The sequence below is a fragment of the Numenius arquata genome, chromosome 1, assembly GCF_964106895.1.
Source record: "Numenius arquata chromosome 1, bNumArq3.hap1.1, whole genome shotgun sequence".
Classification (NCBI taxonomy): Eukaryota; Metazoa; Chordata; class Aves; order Charadriiformes; family Scolopacidae; genus Numenius; species Numenius arquata.
The window spans coordinates 37,046,545-37,064,388 of record NC_133576.1 but is presented as its reverse complement, the minus strand read 5'-3'; the positions used below and the strand labels follow the sequence as shown (position 1 = coordinate 37,064,388).

The window sequence follows — 17,844 nt, the reverse complement described above, 5'->3', positions numbered from 1 at the left end:
TCACAGTCAAAAGAGACCTCCAGCCTGCCTGCCACCGCGAGGAAGGAAGCGGGCTTGGCTCATCCAGCAGTTGAAATGCTGTTTGATTTTAGCACTAGGAAGAAGTGATTACAAAGAACTACTAAGCCAACTTATAATAAAAGGGCTACATGAATCTATTTTGGTCTTCCATCCATCCCATCTGGATGTTTTTTTTTTTTTTTTTCTTTTTTTTTTTAGAACTTGCAAAGAGCTTCCTTCTGATTGCCTCCATTGTTTCTGGAAAGAATTGTTTTTGAATGACCTCCATCAGCTTTAGCAGGATGTTGCTTATTTGCATCCATGGCACTGCCTTTCCAATGGCTGGGTTTAGAAGCCAACCGGTTAGAAACATTTGCACGGCAAATCCTTCCCTAACCCCTCAAGGCCCTGTGATCATTATCCTAACAAGCAGATAACAGTATTAAATTATTATAGTTAAGCCTGCCATTGTTGCTGTTCAACTCCTTTTAATTTACAGGTTGTGTTGTGGGTGTACGTTTCTTAAAAGCACCTACTCATTGCACTTGTTGGATGTACCTCACTCACATCTGTATGTTCAGGGAGGGATGGAGGAGCCTCGTCTGTTATCTGCCTGTCAGAGATCTCCCAAATTCACTAAGTGTAAGTCCAGCAGTTCCCCAAAGCCTCCATCCATTGCCAGTTCATCCACTTATATGAGAAGATACATGTTTCCATGAGAAAGGTCTTCTAACTCTAGAGCCTGGCTGTGGGGGCGAACTGCTGTGGCACGAAGGTCTGTCGCTGCACGTTACAGCCTGCCTGACACGGCAGCCCAGGTTGCCATCACTTGGTGAGCATCCCTCTGCATCGGGGGACAGCTTTGGCCAAGAGCCTCAGTGGATTTCAACTTCTGACTTCAACAGAAGGTGAGTGTGAGAGCAGAAGCGAGGACAATGCAGCCCAGGCTGCTGTACCAAGCCATACACGGGGGAGATGTCCACCACCTGCCCCCATACATGGCCTGGCTGCAGGTCTCCGTTATCGGGCGGGTCTATTAGCTGCTGTCTCGGTAGCCTTGGTGGGAGCAGAGATGCTGCCACAGAGTCCACACGTCAGGGGCAGAATGGGTCAGGCTGTGTCACGCTGAATTCTGGCTACAATAGCAGCTGTTTTGACATTAAATTCTCCTAATACTTGTTTTTAGCTCTCCTTACAGGTTTACGATACCGATTATCACAATGCTGTTGAGAAGGCGAGAAAGTCAGTTTGCTTTGGCCTCCTGACTACAAGCTGTTTGAGAAAGCCCTACATTTTAATTCGATTTCTTCCCGTTCAGCTGCTGTAAGCCTCAGCCCTGCCGATGTTCCCACGCGCCTCCATTACCGGTAGCGCTCCCACGAATGAATTTCGCCCTGATCTTGCAATTAGCAGTGGGCAATGGAACCTTGTGGCCACCACCAGTGTCTCACCAGGCCGATCAGCAGGAGGATTAGGCTTCCCCTGGGCACACTGGTGGGTCAGGGACGGCCCTTGGGCGAAATGGCCGTGCTCTACTCATCACCTCCACTGTGACAGCACCTCACCGGGTTAAGGCCGGCCTGGGAGCCGGCCCGAGGCCGCACCGAGCGGCCGGGCTCGGGCCTGAGGAGCCGCCTCGCTGCTCGGGCCTAACCACGCTGTGGCCGAGCCCGGGGAATGGGGGGACCCTGCGGGGCCCTGGGGACGGAGGAGAACGGTCGCTCCGGCCCACCATCACGGCCGCAGGCGGCGGGCCGCGCCCGGGCCGCCGGAGCTGAAGGGCCGCCCGCCGGGGCTGCACCGCCCGGGCGCCGCCGCTAGGGGGTCTCGGCGGGGCGGGTAGGGCCGGGCCGGGCCGGGCCGCACCGCCCGCTCGGGGGCGGGCCGGGCCATCAGCTGACCGGCCCCGCCGCGGCGCTCGGCTGGTGCCGCCGCAGCTCAGTCGCTCTTCCCGGCAGCGGTGCGGCCCCGCGGATTTACAGACGGACCCCGCCGTCTCTCGCCGGCTTCCCTCCTTCCCTTCCTCCCTCCCCCCCTTCCCGGCCGCCGCGATGCTGCCCCACTTAGCCCTCCTGCTGCTGGCCGCCGGAGCCGTTCCGGCTCTCGAGGTAAGCGGGGCAGGGGGCGGCCGGGCGGGGGCTTCCCCCGCCGTCCTCCTCCGCTTCCCCGAGGCTTTGTCTGCCCGCCCCCGCGCCGTGGGCTCGGCCGCGGCGGGGCGGGCGGGGGTCGCCGGCGCCCTTCAGGCAGCCGGGCGGCGGTGGGGGGGCGGAGGGGTTCCTTCCCCGGCTGCCGTCGCCCTCCCGCCGCCGAACAATAGGGCCGCTCCCGCCGAGCGGGGCGGCGAGCCGGGGGGTGGTGAGGAGGAAGCGGCCTGGGGAAGTCAGCGGGGCCGGCCCCCCCCGACCCCGCCACGCGTGTCCGCGGCGGGCGGACTGCCGGGGCCGGCTGCCTTCGCTGGTCCGGCTGCCGCACGCCGGGGGCGCTTCCCCCTTAACTTCGTCCGCCGCCCACCGAGCCGTCTGGCGCGGCGGGGGGCGGCGGCCGGCGGGCAGGGCGGGGGAGGACCGAGCTCCTCCCGCGGGGGTTTCTTCGGCGGGGGCTGGGGAAGGGAAACTTTGCCAGCATGGGGGCCCGGCGGTATCGCATCACCCTGTGGGGCGGGGGCTGGGGGCGCCGAGCCGGGTTTCGGGTGAGGGTCCTGCCGTGGGAGGGCAGGGCAGCAGCTCCCCCACGGCGCGCACACACATACACACACGCAGGTGTGCGGGGCGGCGGCGGGGAGCTCCCCGCGGGCTGGCGCAGCAGCCCGACGGGGGGCGAGAAGGCGGCGCCCGCCGGGGGTGCGTGGGGAGGGGGCGGCGGCGGCGGCGGCCGGGGCGGGCCGTGTCCGTGCCCCCCCTTTCTTCCCACGGGCGGGTCGGTGCCGGGCGGCGCGGAGGAGCGAGAAGATGGCGCCTCTGCAGTGCAGCAGAGAGGTGCCGCCGTGCGCGCTGCGGCCGCCGGCAGCCCGCGCCCATCCGCGCCCCCCCCTCCCTTCCCTTCTCTTCCCTCCCCCGCCCCGGGGGCGGCTCCTCAAGCCCCGGTCCCCGGCACGCCCCCTCCGCCCCCCGGGGTGGGCTGGGGGTGGGAGGGGTCCCCCGTACCCCTCTCTTTCGGCCGGGGGTGCGAGCGCAGTGGGGCTCCTGTTGGGATAGGGGGGATCCCGGTGGGGCTGCGCAGGGCCGGACCTCAAAGGAGGAGCCGACATGGCTGGTTGTCGGTACCTTCCCTCTTCCCTCCCCCCCCCCCCCCCCCCCCCCAAAAAAAAAAAGGTGAGGGAGGGGAGAGTTATTTCCTGGTCTCCTTGGGTCCTTGGTTGCCAGACCTCGGCCTTGAGAGCTCAGCTTCTGTCCTGGTCTAGTATTAACCCGCTCTTCTGTCAAGGAGGGCTCTCAGGCGGTGGGTGGGGGGTCAAGTGAACGCTAACATTGAGCCTAAAAGCAGAGTCTGAAGCTTGGTGCACCCCCTTGGGCAGGGGGATGCAGGCCTGCAGCTCAGGAGCCCTTCCCAGGAGGGACCCCGGTACCCGGTGGGCGAGAGGAGATGGCTCTGCATCCCGGTTCTCCAGCCCCGCCACCGCGGCTGCCAGCCACAGGCTCTCCCATCAAGGCATCATCTTGCCCGTGCTGAGCAGGGTATATCAAGCTGAGCGTTTGTAAAGATGCTCAGAGGTTTAAAGCTTCCAGTTACAAAACTTATTTGGGTTTTATCAGCTTGATGTAACCATTTGTTGTCTAAATGCAATAAAAGGAAATCTCTGTCTTGGGTGCATAGTTGAAGTGAAAAAATGAGATTTTACGTTTGAGAGCATACTTCAGGATAAACCACAGAGGGATGGGCATTTCTGTTGGGTCCCTGTAGCCCTGGCCTTACAGATACAGGTACATAGGCAGTGCCACTGTAAAGGTGCTTGCAAGAAAGGGGACTTCGTTTTGCACCAAAAACCTTTTGAGGCAGAGTCTGTATTCAGAGACCTCTGCAATGGTGTCTGCCTTAGTGATATCCAGAATTTTCAGAGACATCCTTTGCCTCGAAACATTTGCTTAAATGGGCACTGATGTTTCTGCAGAAGCTTTCTATCTTGTTCTGTCATTCCATATGAAAATTTGAGGTGTTGCCTTTTTTTTTTTTTTTTTTGAATGTTTGATAGCTGGGTGTGTTTTAGCGTCTGGTCTTTTTGTGGTCAGGCATTTATTGGTGTTGATACTCTCGGGTTGATGTTTTGAACAAGTGACTGCTTTTATAACACTAAAATATTTAATAGGAATTGGATGCGTGCATTTAGCACACTTGAACTGTGTGCTAAATATGCTAAAGTGTGAAATTTTGATCTTTGAATCAGATACTCTTTAGACCTCTTTTCTGAAATGAAACATTGTCCCTGCCATTTTAACAAATTCTTTCTGGAAAACAGCAAAGAACCTGTACTTTGCTTTCACAGGGAATGGTATAAGGAAGAGGGAAAACAGGAACAAAACAAATTCTTTCTATATTACACATGAAGAATTCCGTTCTAAAATTGCAGGTAGATTAGTATTTATTTATGCAGCTCTAAAGGAAATATTCCTTAGTGATGCTTCGGTGATGTCGTGGTTGCTTAGCATGTTGCTTCTGCCACTCGTGTGAATCATACTTACTGGGGTTAGGAAATCCATTGGCCAAGAGCTCTCATAATTTGCAAAACTGTCATATTTTTCCCTTTAATCTCGTTCTAGTAACTCTGATTTCAGTAGGTAAATGCAGCAAACGGTAACTATCCTTGAGAATTTGTGTGAATGATCCCGGTTTATAAATCAAGATTTCTTCTAATTAGCACACTGAGGTTTTCGGGATTTCTGCCATGCCTGTTCAGCTTGCTGCTCTGGCTCCATGGTTATAAGTGAGAGACTTAAAACAGCTGACTGAAATCAAGTTGTTACAACATCGATATCGTACAAGCAGACCCTCAGAAAGTTAGATGACAATAAATATATTGCCTTGCAGCTTTTTATGAAACTGGGTAGTGTAGTGTTTTATAGGTTATTATTTTTGTTCATTTATTTTTTAAACGGGAGACGCAGAGTATTTGTTTCTTCACTGTTGAGTTTTCAAGCAGACCTTTAGAAATGACTTTGCAACGTGGGAAGGGGAAGGAAGCCTTTCCTTTGCTTCCATTACAGACTTTCGGTTCCTCTTCCTGTCAGTTCTGTTCCTGAATTCCCCTGGCAAGGGTTTTGAGTTTATTGAAGGATCCCTTTTGCCCTTCCTATTTTAAAATGCTGCTGTGTTGGGGTGGGTGGCTGCACGGGTAAGCAGGGCAGGGCAGATGCTGTGGGTGCTGGTGTGCTTTGGGATCCTTGGCAGTCAGGTGGACAAGTTACAGGAGTGAAGAAGGAGCTTCTCCCTCTCTCCTGTTTGTCTTTTGTTTGATTAATGAGCAACAATTTTGAGACTCGCATTCTCTTCAAATGCCTTTTCTCGGCAGAAAAAGTGATCAGCTGCTGTGCTTCTTCACAAAACATGTATGAAAACATGAAGGGTCTGACAAGATTTTGATACGTTTTAATTTTTTTCTTTTTTCAAGAGCTGTTTGTGTGACAGATGCAAGTGATCTTTCTTAATCAGTTTTAATTGGTCTGTGTTGAAACGTATGGCAAACCTACAAGAAGCATAGGTCGTCTTCGGGGGCTTTTCATGACTTTCTCTTTGCAGGTGTTTAATAAACTGTGAAAGATAATAAACAGTATTGTTTGTAAGTTGTATGAAGAAAAGGTATGATGATTTCTCTTAATTGGCAGTCCTTTTTCAATCCAAAGCAAAATAGCTTAAGAGCATGGTAGCTTCATTTAACAGCTTGGTGAATTGGCAGCTGTTTTTCTGGGCAGAATTTTTTTTTTTTTTTTGTGACTCAGTAAAGTAATTAACACAAGCTGCTGGGTGTGGAGAGTTGGTCAAGAAATTAGTAGATAGGATCACAGGATCCCTGGTCCACCCCGCTGCCCAAAGTAGGGGTAGCTCTGGGATCAGACCAGGCTGCTCAGGGCTTTCTGCAGTTGGGTCTTGAAAATGGAGCCCCAAGGATAGAGCCTGCACAACCTTGCTGGGCAACCTGCTCCATCCACAGTTTGGTTGGTTCACCTCTGGCTTGAAACATGTCTCCAAGCTGTTACTTGTTTATTTTTAAGATAGTATTTCTAGGCTTAATTTGCATCCTTATTTCTGAATGCTCTGAATGAGTGTCACTGACATCTGTCACATCTTCAAAAAAAATTACGTAATACTCGTACTGAAAAAATTGTATTTGAGTTTAATAAAAAAATAATATGAATGTCAAATGTCCATGTACTTGCATACACATAATGTATTAAAATCACTTAATGTGTCAATATAATGTATGCAAATATATACTGACATCCCAATATATTTGCTTATTTAATTTATGACATTAAAATCATCATATGCATACATCTCTCTATACCTTATATTAATATATAGGCTATATTAAACCAATAGTCACTTACATACCTCCTTATACCCAGCCAATGAAGAGACAGAGTCCTAGACCGCTACTGATAAAAATGTAATTGGTTTTTTATATGGTAATAGGTTCATTGAAGTTGTTAGGTGAGCTGTCTGTGTGGTTTTAACACGTAAGTCTAGGGCTGTGTGTTATTGGATTTAAATTCGGGGGATTTTGAAAAAATCCTGTGGTGTAAGAAGATTAAAAGTAAAGCAAATTGAAAAAATACTGAATTACTTTCTGTAAGCTTGGTTAACTGTTAGAGCATGCTCTTGCGATGAGAGTTTACAACAGTTGCTGCCAGGCTGAGGATTGCCAAGAGCAATGTTGATAATGAACTAAAGCCTGGAATAATTCGGAGACAAAGGACTCTCTCTTAAGAGAAGTCAAAACTTTCCCTCTGACCTGCCTTTTTTTTTTTGGTTTGGTTTTTTTTTTTGTTTTTTGTTGTTTAAAACTGAATGCAGTAGGTCTGTTGGGCCCTTGTTTGCACAACTTGATCTGGAATCTGCCCTCCTTCCCTGACTCTGCTTCATAAATACTTACAGTTGAGGTATTGAAAACACATTTTCTGTCCCTTTTGGTGATACCAAGCCAGCTGAGAATGTCAGCCAGTAATGGCTGGTGTGTGGTTTTGAGTCTTCAGCCCTAAATAAGTAATTTTTCTGCCCTTGATTATAATGTGACATTAGTTCTGAAACCTGGGCATTCGTTGTGGTTTTTTATTAATTTTGATTAAAAAAAAACTTTAGAGAGCTACCTGATTATTAAGTCTTGTTGTGCTCTGCTGTAGATTCCAAAAGCTCTGGAGATGCCTCCAGTTACCGAAAATATCTCCCTTTCCTTGTGAGAATTTAGTCATATAACAAAAGAGAAACAAAATAAGTGGGGATAATGGCTCTGTTCAAGTGCATCAATTTGAATGACAGCCAGTTAGTGTATGCGTGTATACATACCAGTGTTTAAAAACCTCACCGTGCCTCAAGCTCCTTGCTAATATGGAGGATATAGGATTGTTTTGTTACTGCACTTTGTGGCAGAACAAATACTTGACAATGATTCAAGTAATTACAAAACAAAATTACAATGTGATGGAAACACAGGTAAGGGGTAATACGCGCCACAGTGTGTAACTAATGCTAGTATCTTGCAGTGGCTCACAAAACATGCTTTCCAGATGAGAAGTACATCTTGCTGTGTGAACGTAAAGATAATAAAATAAGTGATGCTTTTTAGAAGGCTGGAAAACCTTAAACCAGCTGCTGACGGTAAGGACACCACTATTGCACAATTGTGTGTTGCAGCTTTCTTGCTCTGCATCAATTAATAGAAACCGGAGAGAGCATATAGATATGGGTATTGCTGGTTTCTTTACTGTAGCTTCCAGTGTAACAATTTTGTAAGTGTTGTGACTTCTTCAGCTGAGAAGCGGGACTTCTGGTTTGCCGTGTTTTCTTGATGGTCCTCCCAGCAAGTTCAGGAGAACTTGATCTTCTCCTGAGGACTTAAAGGATAAGTGTAGATCGCAGTGATTTATAAGACTTCCCAGAAGAAGCAAACCTTTTTGACAACTGGTGGCATTTCATGGCTTGTGGGACAGCTGAGCTTTAAGCAGAGGAGCGCATGAGCCAGTGTGCTTTGTGGTTTTGTAACCCGGCTGCTCTTTTCAGCGGGTAGTTAAATTAAACGTGGCTGTTTGGCTGGCAGCTGCCCTAGCTCAGGAGCCAGCTGCTGGAAGCTGCTCTTCCTCCTTCCATGAGTGACCACCATTCCATAAGCTCAACCTTTTCAGCTCTCATTGACCCCTCTCTACGCTGGTTTTAGGATCCTGTGCCATGTTGAAAGAAACAAGCTTTTTTTGGTAGGTGTCACCTTCTGGCGGATGCTTCAGAGACCTGAGTCAGAAAATGACCACGAGCAGTCGAACTGGCCAAGCTAAAAGAGCAGGCAGCTTCTTTGGGGAAAGAGCCCCAACCTCTGAAACCACATTTGCTGAAGTTGATGTAACAGCATTTAATTAAAGTGTTAGTCCCTTTCCCTCCCTCTGGTGACCTGCAGCGGGGCATGAACAGTCTTTTCACACCTGACCCCTTTTTGGTTCCTGATTGCTAAAAGTTAGGGTCAAGTCACTGTGAAAGGCAAAAATCCCCAAGGAGTTGTGTTCAGGGATGGATAACTCCATTCCATTCCTACTGACCCATTTAGAGCTAATCCAGATAGCAATTCCCTGTTCATCCACGTCTTCCCCTAGAGTAGAGCTTATCTATTCAACCACAGCAGATAACATACGACAGGAATGGGGCAAAACTGGTTGTGCCTGTTAGTAAAAGCATTTGAAAATTGCTCCTTCTCAGAGCAGGCTACCAATGTGATCCAGTATGGCAGTTTGTATGGTTTACGTCATTTCTGTTTGGAATGGCAATGAGTAAAACAAAGCACATGTCTAATAGGAGTTCAGATGAGGGCAGAGCGGAGAGTGAGCAAAACTCTATATTGTTTGGGAACTGCATCAATATTGGACTTTGAGGTTTTTGTAACTATGAAACAGGACTTTACACTTACGCAGCTCAAATTTAGGTAATACAATTATTTTGTGGTAATTAGAATTTGGAGCTATTAGATTAGAAATAATACCATTATTATTTTTTTTTCTTATGGTGAAGGTGAAAATTGCCTTCTATCCACCTCCAAAATTTAGAAATAATATTCAATGGACACATACAGGACATTAGAGATGGGGCAGGATTTTGGAATTAGTTCCAATTTTCTTGTCAGGCTATCACATCATCTTTGTGCTTGCAGCAAACATTCTCTTACCTTATCAGCACATTTTCAAAGTAGAGATTGCTCATTCTGAAGCTCTGACCCTGTAAAATTGATTTTTCTCTAAATTATGGGCTCTGCAAAAGGCTAATTATTTCCCCCTACACACCTGCTTTGTCAGATACCATGATACAGTTTTGAGAATAACAGCTAACTTGAGTTCTTCTTTCTGTGCTTAGTTATGTAAATTTATTTGCAACTGGAGTTTTGGATCTGGAATATGGAATACTAAGCTGATACAGGAGTTTTATTGCATTCTGCTTTCTCATCATTTGAAAGGTAACTTGAAAAATGACATTTGTTCTGTATGTGTCACCTGAAAACACTTGTTGTAGTTAATCTTTGAAACTCCTCATAAACTCAGTCATGGCTTCTAGACTTTGTTGTTGTTGTTGTTAAAAAAGCTCTTTTTAATGCATATCCCATATAATGCCTATGCATTTTTTTTATGTACAGTGAAAAATACAGTATTATCCTAGGGGAAGGTAAACTGAGGAAGAAAACTGTTAATGCAACAAAAAGGCAGTAGCTTTAAAATGGCATTCATTATTTTTGGGTATTTTCCTTTTTTGCTTTAAAGGTGCTGTAAATTTAAATGTACTGAATGTTGATTTATCATAGTTTAATTGTTGAGTACTTACAGTATGTAAATTAGGAGGTTTTGTACATGCATAGCATTAGTAAGCGCGTAGACCTGTAGCAGACGTTAAGCTGTTGGATTGTTTTGAAGCTTGTTTGATATTCTTCAGCAGCTCTGCTTGTGTGCCTTGTCTGTCCTCTGCCCAGTTCTCTCAACTACGAGGTGGCATAAAATTGCTTTTAAGGACATGTCTTTCAGCATATTAAATTTTATCACTGTTTCCTTTTGCCAGTTCTGTCTTCGGTTCCATTAAGTCTTAGAAGGATAATATTGATCTGAAGTTGCTTAACAGCAAACTTTTTAAACTGAGAATTTTGGAACTCCAGTTTGTCCTCCCTTCAGTGTTGCTTAGGTCCTAGAACTTCATTGCAAGCAATTTGCAGATGAGAACTTCTCTGTAATCCCAGTGTCCAGAAGAATATGACTTGTCATGAGAATATCAGCTTTACATCACTTAAAAAAAGGGGGGCAAAACAAAAAAAACCCTCAAACTTAGAATTTATTGTTTAAGTTCTATGCAGGAGAGTAAGAAGGGGAGTTGGAAAGCCTATAAAGTCAATGAGCGAGTAAAGGACCCAGAGTACATATGAGTGGTTGCAGGAGTTTTGAGGGCTTCTAAAGGTCCCCAAGGGGACCTAGCCACTGGATGTCTCTTTCTTCTGTTTAGATTTGTTTCTACTTTGGTGTTGTCGTCTTTCTTTTCTCATAGTGGTAGTATAAGTTGTGGGGAATTTTTTTTCTTTCTCCTGCTAGCCTTAATGCCTGAAAAAACAGTTTTTCCTTTTTACAAGTGTAGAGTGTTCTTCAAAATTGTGATGCCATCTCTGAGCTGTTGAGGTGAAGCGTTTCACCTTTCACTGCCAGCCTGTTGTGCCCACTTGTATCCAGGCTGAGGCAACATCTCTGATAAAAGTCAGCACTTGCTTAGTTGGGCCACAAACGGTGTTATTTTCGTGAGTGGAGGAGATGGGTCAACAGGAGAGGGGTAGATGCTGCGATGGGAAGTTCCCGCTGTGCAGTTGCGAAGAGAGGGTTATGGCAATGATCTACATTGATAGCAAGCACTGGCACCGTGCAGTAAGCTGCTGGCTCGCCATGGCCAACAGGCTTTGTTAAGTCCCTGCTTTGATTATGGGGAGGCTTTCTTTTGGGCAGAGGATCTAATGCCTTTCTGAAGATGTCTGCAAGAAAATCCCATGAACAGCTGAGCTTGGAGGCAAAAATCTAATCTCTGATAAACGACAGGGTAAAACTAAATCAAAACATTTTACTTTGAAATCAGTCTGAACTATTTCTGAAAACGTATTTAACTGAGAGTTAGGGTTTGTCAAACAGCTTTAGATTAATTTATAGCTATAGTACAAATTCTAAACTACTAAGTACCTGTTTGAATCTAGCAAAACTTTGGGAAATGGGCAAAAATACTGAAGGTCAAGGTCCAGGCTCTGAAAATTGAGGCTGACTTAAGTTGCTTGGCTTATCTGAAACATCACCTTTCATTTGAGTGAGGCTGCACATGCATGAATATAAATGCGTGCATAAATGTTTGTAATGTGTTTTAAGGAAATTGTATCTCTTAACTGATAAGAGGAAGAAAGCTTTAATTAATCTGTCACTTAAAAGAAAACTAGTGAGTAACACGAAGCTGTTATGTATTCCTTTATAAGCAGAAAGACAAAATGTGACTTATATGGTGCTATTGACTTGTGAGACTCAACAGCAACAGGTAGGAGGCTGTTTTTTGTTGTTGCTCTAAAACTGGTGTTTGACAATGAGGCTGGTAATTAAGTGGTCTCCTTGTCTTAAGGAGGGATGTTGAGGCCTGGAGCCTGTATGGAAAACGGGCTGTGGGAAGGGTTAGCGTTGGGCGAAGCCACCTTGTTCTCCGCAGGGCTTTTTCCCTACCCCAGGGTCCTCCTTGGCCCAGACCTCCTGTGCCCTTGCCACAACACCACTGAGGAGCTTTACCTAAACCTGCATGACAGGTTTAGGTAAACTCGGCATGGATTTGAGGTTCCCTTGTTTTGAGCCAGATGTGGTTTTGGGGAGCTGAGCCCATCCTCTCTGAGAAGGGCTCAGAGAAGAGAGGGCCAGGACAGGAACTAGTGGCTCTGATGGACAGAGGTAACTTTAATAAAAAAAAAAAAATAAAATTTTTTTTTTTTTAATTCCAGCTCTGGAGATTAAACCAGATGAGGAAAACAATCTGTAATTTATCAAAAGGTAGACTGAACAGTGCCTTAGTTGCCTCCAGAAAGAGGAAATACCAGGCTAGGAAAGGCATGCCAAGTACCACTGTGTTGAAGATACTCAGATAGGAAACCGGGGACATGTTTTTGTGAGGCTATGGGCTTGGGACAAGCTGAGAAGGGAAATATATTTTTTGCCTCCTGATGTGAAGACTACACAACTAATTTTCTGAAGAGGTAATTACAGGATGTTGAGCTTCATCATGGTAAACATGAAAAATGTAATACCCTGTGATGTGCAGGAGGTCAGATCAGATGTTCTTCCTTCCCTGGAAGTGTTCAAGACCAGGCTGGATGGGGGTTTGAGCAACCTGGTCTAGTAGAAGGTGTCCCTGCCCATGGCAGGGGGGGTTGGAACTCGATGACCTTTAAGGTCCCTTCCAACCCAAACCATTCTATGATTCTTTGTTCAAATGGTGGGATTTAAATTCTGTACCCACAGGGAACTCCTAGTACCAGACACCCCAGGGGGAATACAGGGCTGTCTGGCTATACAAGGTTTTGTAGACAATAACACTATTTGCGAATACAGCGTAAGTTAGTTGCTTGTTGATTTTAGGATGTGAGTTTTGGTGTTATCAAAACATAATTATGCCTTAAACTTGATTGACTTATTTTGTTTAAACCTGTTGTAAGGTAACATTTTCTGTGACAAACTGCTTAGTGTGGTTTGGGATTTCACAGATAAAAATGCATTAATATTTGCAGAACTATTCAAGGGAACAGTTGGAAGGTGTCTGTTCTTAGTGTTAAATTGCAATAAAAAGTGAGCGTTTTCTGAACCCTATAAAGGGGGTATTTTTTTAAATCAGTCCTGCTGAAACAAAAGCCCCTGGAACTAGAGCTGGACACTGGCAGGCTGGGTCAGTTGGGATTGTTTGCCGTGCAGCTGGGTAGCGCTGAGCAGTTTGGATTCTTCTGTCTGCTTACGCTTGTCTTTGCTCCCTGCATTCACAACAGAAATTACAAATAAAGAAACAGTTTTTAAGGAGTTGGTTCGAGTTGTAAGTGGCCTTAACAGTTAAGGAGTACTTACGCGTTTTCAAATATTCTCATTTTTTAAATGGCTGAGCTTGCAAAACTAAAAATCGTTGGGAGGATGATCACTAAACAATCTATCTTAGGAGCGGTAGCTCCCCAGCGTTTCTGTAACAGCTGAGGCTAGTGTAAAAGGCCACGTGAGCCTTTGGGGAATGCTATTTGTTTAAGCTGGAGCGCAGACTTTATGTCCATTACTTACTGTTTTTTAATTGCAGAGAATAATTTGGGTAAGGAAAATATTTAAAATTTGAGGAATTGGGCACATCAGAAATCTGCAAGGTAAACTTCATTATGGTACCCCTGCCTCGGCTGCCAGCAGCTCTCCCTGGAATTAGGCTTCTGGCAAGGTATGAGCTTGTCCAGGGGGATGAAAGAAAACTGAAGTAATTGCGGGTCCCTTTGCTTATCTCACTGCACCATCGGAATATCATTTGTTTTGTTCGTAATTTGCTTTCTGAAGTCTTAAGTTTTGCTTTGAATTCCTGACTCTACCCTTTGCAAAAGCGTGGGGAGGTGGGGAGACCTCTTGCGTTCTCCCTCCCCTTGCCGAGCACTGCGGTTCTTCTGGTGCTGTTCCTCTGCAGTTCTCCTGGCCATCTTGGCTGATGGGTGTTGTCAAGAGCCGTCCCTCCAGGGCTTGAGGGGCTTTTGGGTGTCTTCCACACCAATGACAATTCCTGTTCTTATTTACCGTGCAGTCAATAAACTCTTTTGTAATTCTTGTTAGGTTTGTCTTCGGGTCAGTGCTGTCTCTGTCAGGTCTTTTTTGGTATTCAGCTGCTTTTGTCTTGCTCTAACAGTTTTAATTCTTGTTTCAGGAGAAACAATGCAGTGTAAGGTTCACCTGGGAAAAAAAATAATCAACAAAACCCAGCAAAAAACACCCCAAAGAAACACCACCCCCTCTAGCTATCTTACTTTGAGAAACATATGGTGTCACTGGCTTCCTAATTCAAAGACCGCTTTTAATCATGTGAGCAGCCAAGCTGTTGGTCTGCCTGAAGGTGGTCTGCAAGGGAAGAAAAATGGGAAGACTTTATATGCTGCTCTGTGGTGTATGTTGTAAAAACCAGACTGAATGGTTTTCCCGAGTTGATGGGAAGAGGCAATAAACAGCTTACTGAGCGTTTTTGCAAGACTGGTGAATCTCTCACAAGAATCAAGTGGAAGAGTAGGGAGAAAGCTTTACAATTACTAATTAATCTTTAGGTGGTTTAGCAATTCCTAATTAAAATGCAGATAGTTTCTGGTAACACATACCTTGCAGATTCAACCTTCTACTGCTTTGTTTGAATTAACAGTATATGTCTTAGGAAACCAAGTTCCCCTGCAAAACCAGGTGGTACAAAAATCCAGAACTGATGGGGTTTTTTGAGTCAAACTCTTCAGAAAAGAAGGGAGTATTTTTAGCCAGCCGTTCCCACGACTTCAATTACATGTCATAAAAAAGCACATAAAAATTCCTTTGGGAAGTGTCTCTCTACATTTTCAGTCCTATGTAGTCAAATCATTTATGGCATCTAAATTGGTACAATGTCAAGAACATCACAGCTTTTGAATTGTGTGTGCCACGTCCCCCTTGTCGTTCTGCTTGTGCTTTGAAAGGAGAAAATGCATCTGGGGCAAGGAGGGCATGCAGGCTGTGGGTAGCCTGCCTGCCTTGTTGGGATGTGGCTCTTTGATCTGTAAGAGACGCTTCGCTAGGTATGATTTTTACCTTTTCCTTTAGGAAACTGGGGAGTGCACAGCTTTCTGAAGAGCTTCCTTTAAAACAATGTTTATTGTTTCTAGAAATGTTACTTGGGAGGCTTTGTTTAAATTGGAGGTGGGGAGGGGGTGGGTGTCACTAATTGCACCTTTGGTATTCTGGCTACACCCTTAGGTCTTCCAGAGGGCGTTTATCTCTGTTGTCGATAACGTTGAGTATCAAGAACAGAAGATATAAAGAGTGTAGAAGTGAAATAGAGGTTGAGAACATACAAAGTTTCAGTGCAGCTCTGTCTTTTTAAATGTATTTGTACAAACAAACCAAACTATGAATTTTTGCTTTGGTGGGGCTCTCTTTGGGTGTGTGTTTTTTTTTTTTTTTTTGTGTTTTTTTTTTGTTTTTTTTTTTGTTTTTTTTTTTTTTTTGTGGTTGGGTGGTTTGTTTGCTTTGTTGGTTTTTTTTTTTTTTTTGTTTGTTTGGTTTAGGTTTTTTTGTGTGTGTGTTTACCCAACTCTTGGTAGTTCCCTCTCTGACGTACTTTAAAAATATTTTTTGAAACTTCCCAGACTGATTCCCCTGTCTTTGTCAGATCATGTGTATTGTATTAAAAAGTGTTTCCTGTCCCCAGAATAGTAAATGTTGGTCTCTTTGGTTTTGGTCTTAGGTTTATGTACAGTATGTGGTTGGAGTTATGTGCAATGCCTAGGTTTGGTTTAAGCATGCAAGCTGGATTCCCTTCAAAGTAACAATAATGGGCAAGTGGCTTGTAAACCAACAGCTGACAAGTTAATTGCATGAGTTTCAATATACCTTTTTAAAAAAACACCCGAGAAATGGAAAGGATATAATGGCTTTGTTTTCACAAGCAGCACACTGGTTATGAATTTCTGTTTGCAGAACAGAGTAAATAATGCAGTTCTACAGCTTGCATTGTTTTGATTAGGTGTTCAGAAATGCTTATCATAATTGCTGGATTGTTGGCACTTGCAACAGGCAGCTGAGATTTTTTGAGAAATTGCTCACAGCATACCACAGGAGCGTTGGAAAAATGAAATTTTGTTTAGAGTTAGCTAAAAATGCAATATTAATAAAGGAGAGCTTGTTATTTAGAATAAGCGCTTCATCTCAGTGAGGTTCTACTGTCCCCTCAATCTTGAGTAAATTTTTAATTTTGTAGTTGGTTTTCTGTGCTAATGCAAGGGATGTTATGACTTGGGTAAAGAAATAGGCTGGTTCAATTTTTTCTTTTTTTTTCTTCCCCAGGTAGGTTGTTAGATCCATGTACATAAAACATAGAATCATAGAATGGTTTGGGTTGGAAGGAACCTTAAAGATCATCGAGTTCCACCCCCCCCTGCCATGGACAGGGAATCCTTCCACTAGACCAGGTTGCTCAAAGCCCAATCCAGCCTGGTCTTGAAGACTTCTAGGGAAATCTGCTTAACACCTTCCTCTCACTGACGGATTTAGTAGCTGGAGTCATCTGCAGAACTAATTCTGAGTTAGAGAATGGATTTGCTTGTCTGAAACTGTTTGAAATATGTAGCCCAGTTGTACTTGAAGGTACACATACAGCAAATACTTTGTTAATGCTGGGTTAGTGGACACACCCCTGTTTCAGGGTGGATTTCTCTGTCTTCCCATTTCTTAATGATGGGAGGATGTGGGAAAGATGCATTAAAATTACATGCTTTCGTTGCAATAATTATTGCTAGGAAAGGTGCCCGCCTTGGCTTTGAGGCTGGAAAGTCTTACTAACTTGTGTTCCTTCCGCTTGGTGTGTCCTCTGCTCCGTTGCTGCTATGGCTGCCACCTCCGCTTCTTGGTCTCTGCCTCCCTTCTTCAGTCTTCATCCTTGAAGCTGCAGTGCAAGCCACAGGTTTCTGCTACGTGCCACCTCTGTCTTCCAGAAGCGCCTCTCTTGACCCCTCTGCAGGGATGACATTTCTGCCATCCTGCTTTAATTTTTGGTTTGCGATAGTGTGTGGGTGTGCTTGACTCGGATTGTTGTTTTCCCTTCTCTGCATGCGCGCACATACAGTTCCTGCACAGATAACTTTCCTGAGGTGTCAGAAGGAAACAATTTTCTCTCAGTGGAGCTTAGTTTTTAAGATTATATTCTTCTGAAGTGGGGGTGAGCAAGTGTCTACTGATTCCTTCCTCCTGTGGAAGTAGTGCCAGACCAAGGAGTAGGCTCTGGCAAGGCACTACAGTCTCCCTGCTGGCCCCATCCTTTTGTCAGCTTTGCCCATACTTTTAGGAGGTGAGGCGGTCCCGATTAGTTTGGAACAGTTGTTACGGTTTTGAGGGAGACTTTTTTCTTTTTTCCTAACAGATACCAGTTCTTAATCAGTTCATATTACAAGGCAGTGGTTGTCGGTTTGCGAGCAGGTCTCATAGGTCCGTGGACTATTTCTAGTAACTTTGCAAAAGTAAGCAAAGAAGAAAGACCAGCTTCCATAAGCTTAGATCTTTGGGACTCAGTTGTGCATTTTGTGCGCCTATTTTTAGAGCCTCTTGGGAGGTGGAAGCAGTCATGCTGAGCCTTGTCTGGCTATGTGACGTGCTGCTGTCAGTTGATAAACCCCGTTGAAAAGGTGTGGTAAGCCTTGAAAGAGGAAAATGTTATAACAGTGAGTGTAGAGGATGGGAGTAGGTTTGTGTTGTGGTCTGCGGTGGGTTGGTGCAGTGCTTTGCTTTCAAGAAACTCGGGGAGTCTGATAATTTTGGTGTTCCCTTTTGATCAAAGTTGGTGGCTTTATGCTGCGTGTTTATTAGCATTTATGTTCAAATCCCAAGCGTGCGTGAGGAGAAGATGCTGATGGGCTGATTTGCTGGGCTCAGT

General features: G+C 45.4%; 1 protein-coding gene across 1 annotated transcript in view; it reads left to right on the top strand.

The window, feature by feature from the left end:
* Positions 1 to 1,887: 1,887 nt before the first annotated feature.
* Positions 1,888 to 17,844, top strand: part of APP (amyloid beta precursor protein) — a 227,096-nt gene continuing 211,139 nt past the window's right edge. Inside the window, exon 1 of the mRNA XM_074147738.1 lies at positions 1,888 to 2,108. Within this exon, the coding sequence (XP_074003839.1) occupies positions 2,052 to 2,108 (57 nt within the window). The 5' untranslated portion in view covers positions 1,888 to 2,051. The remainder of the gene's footprint in view (positions 2,109 to 17,844) is intronic.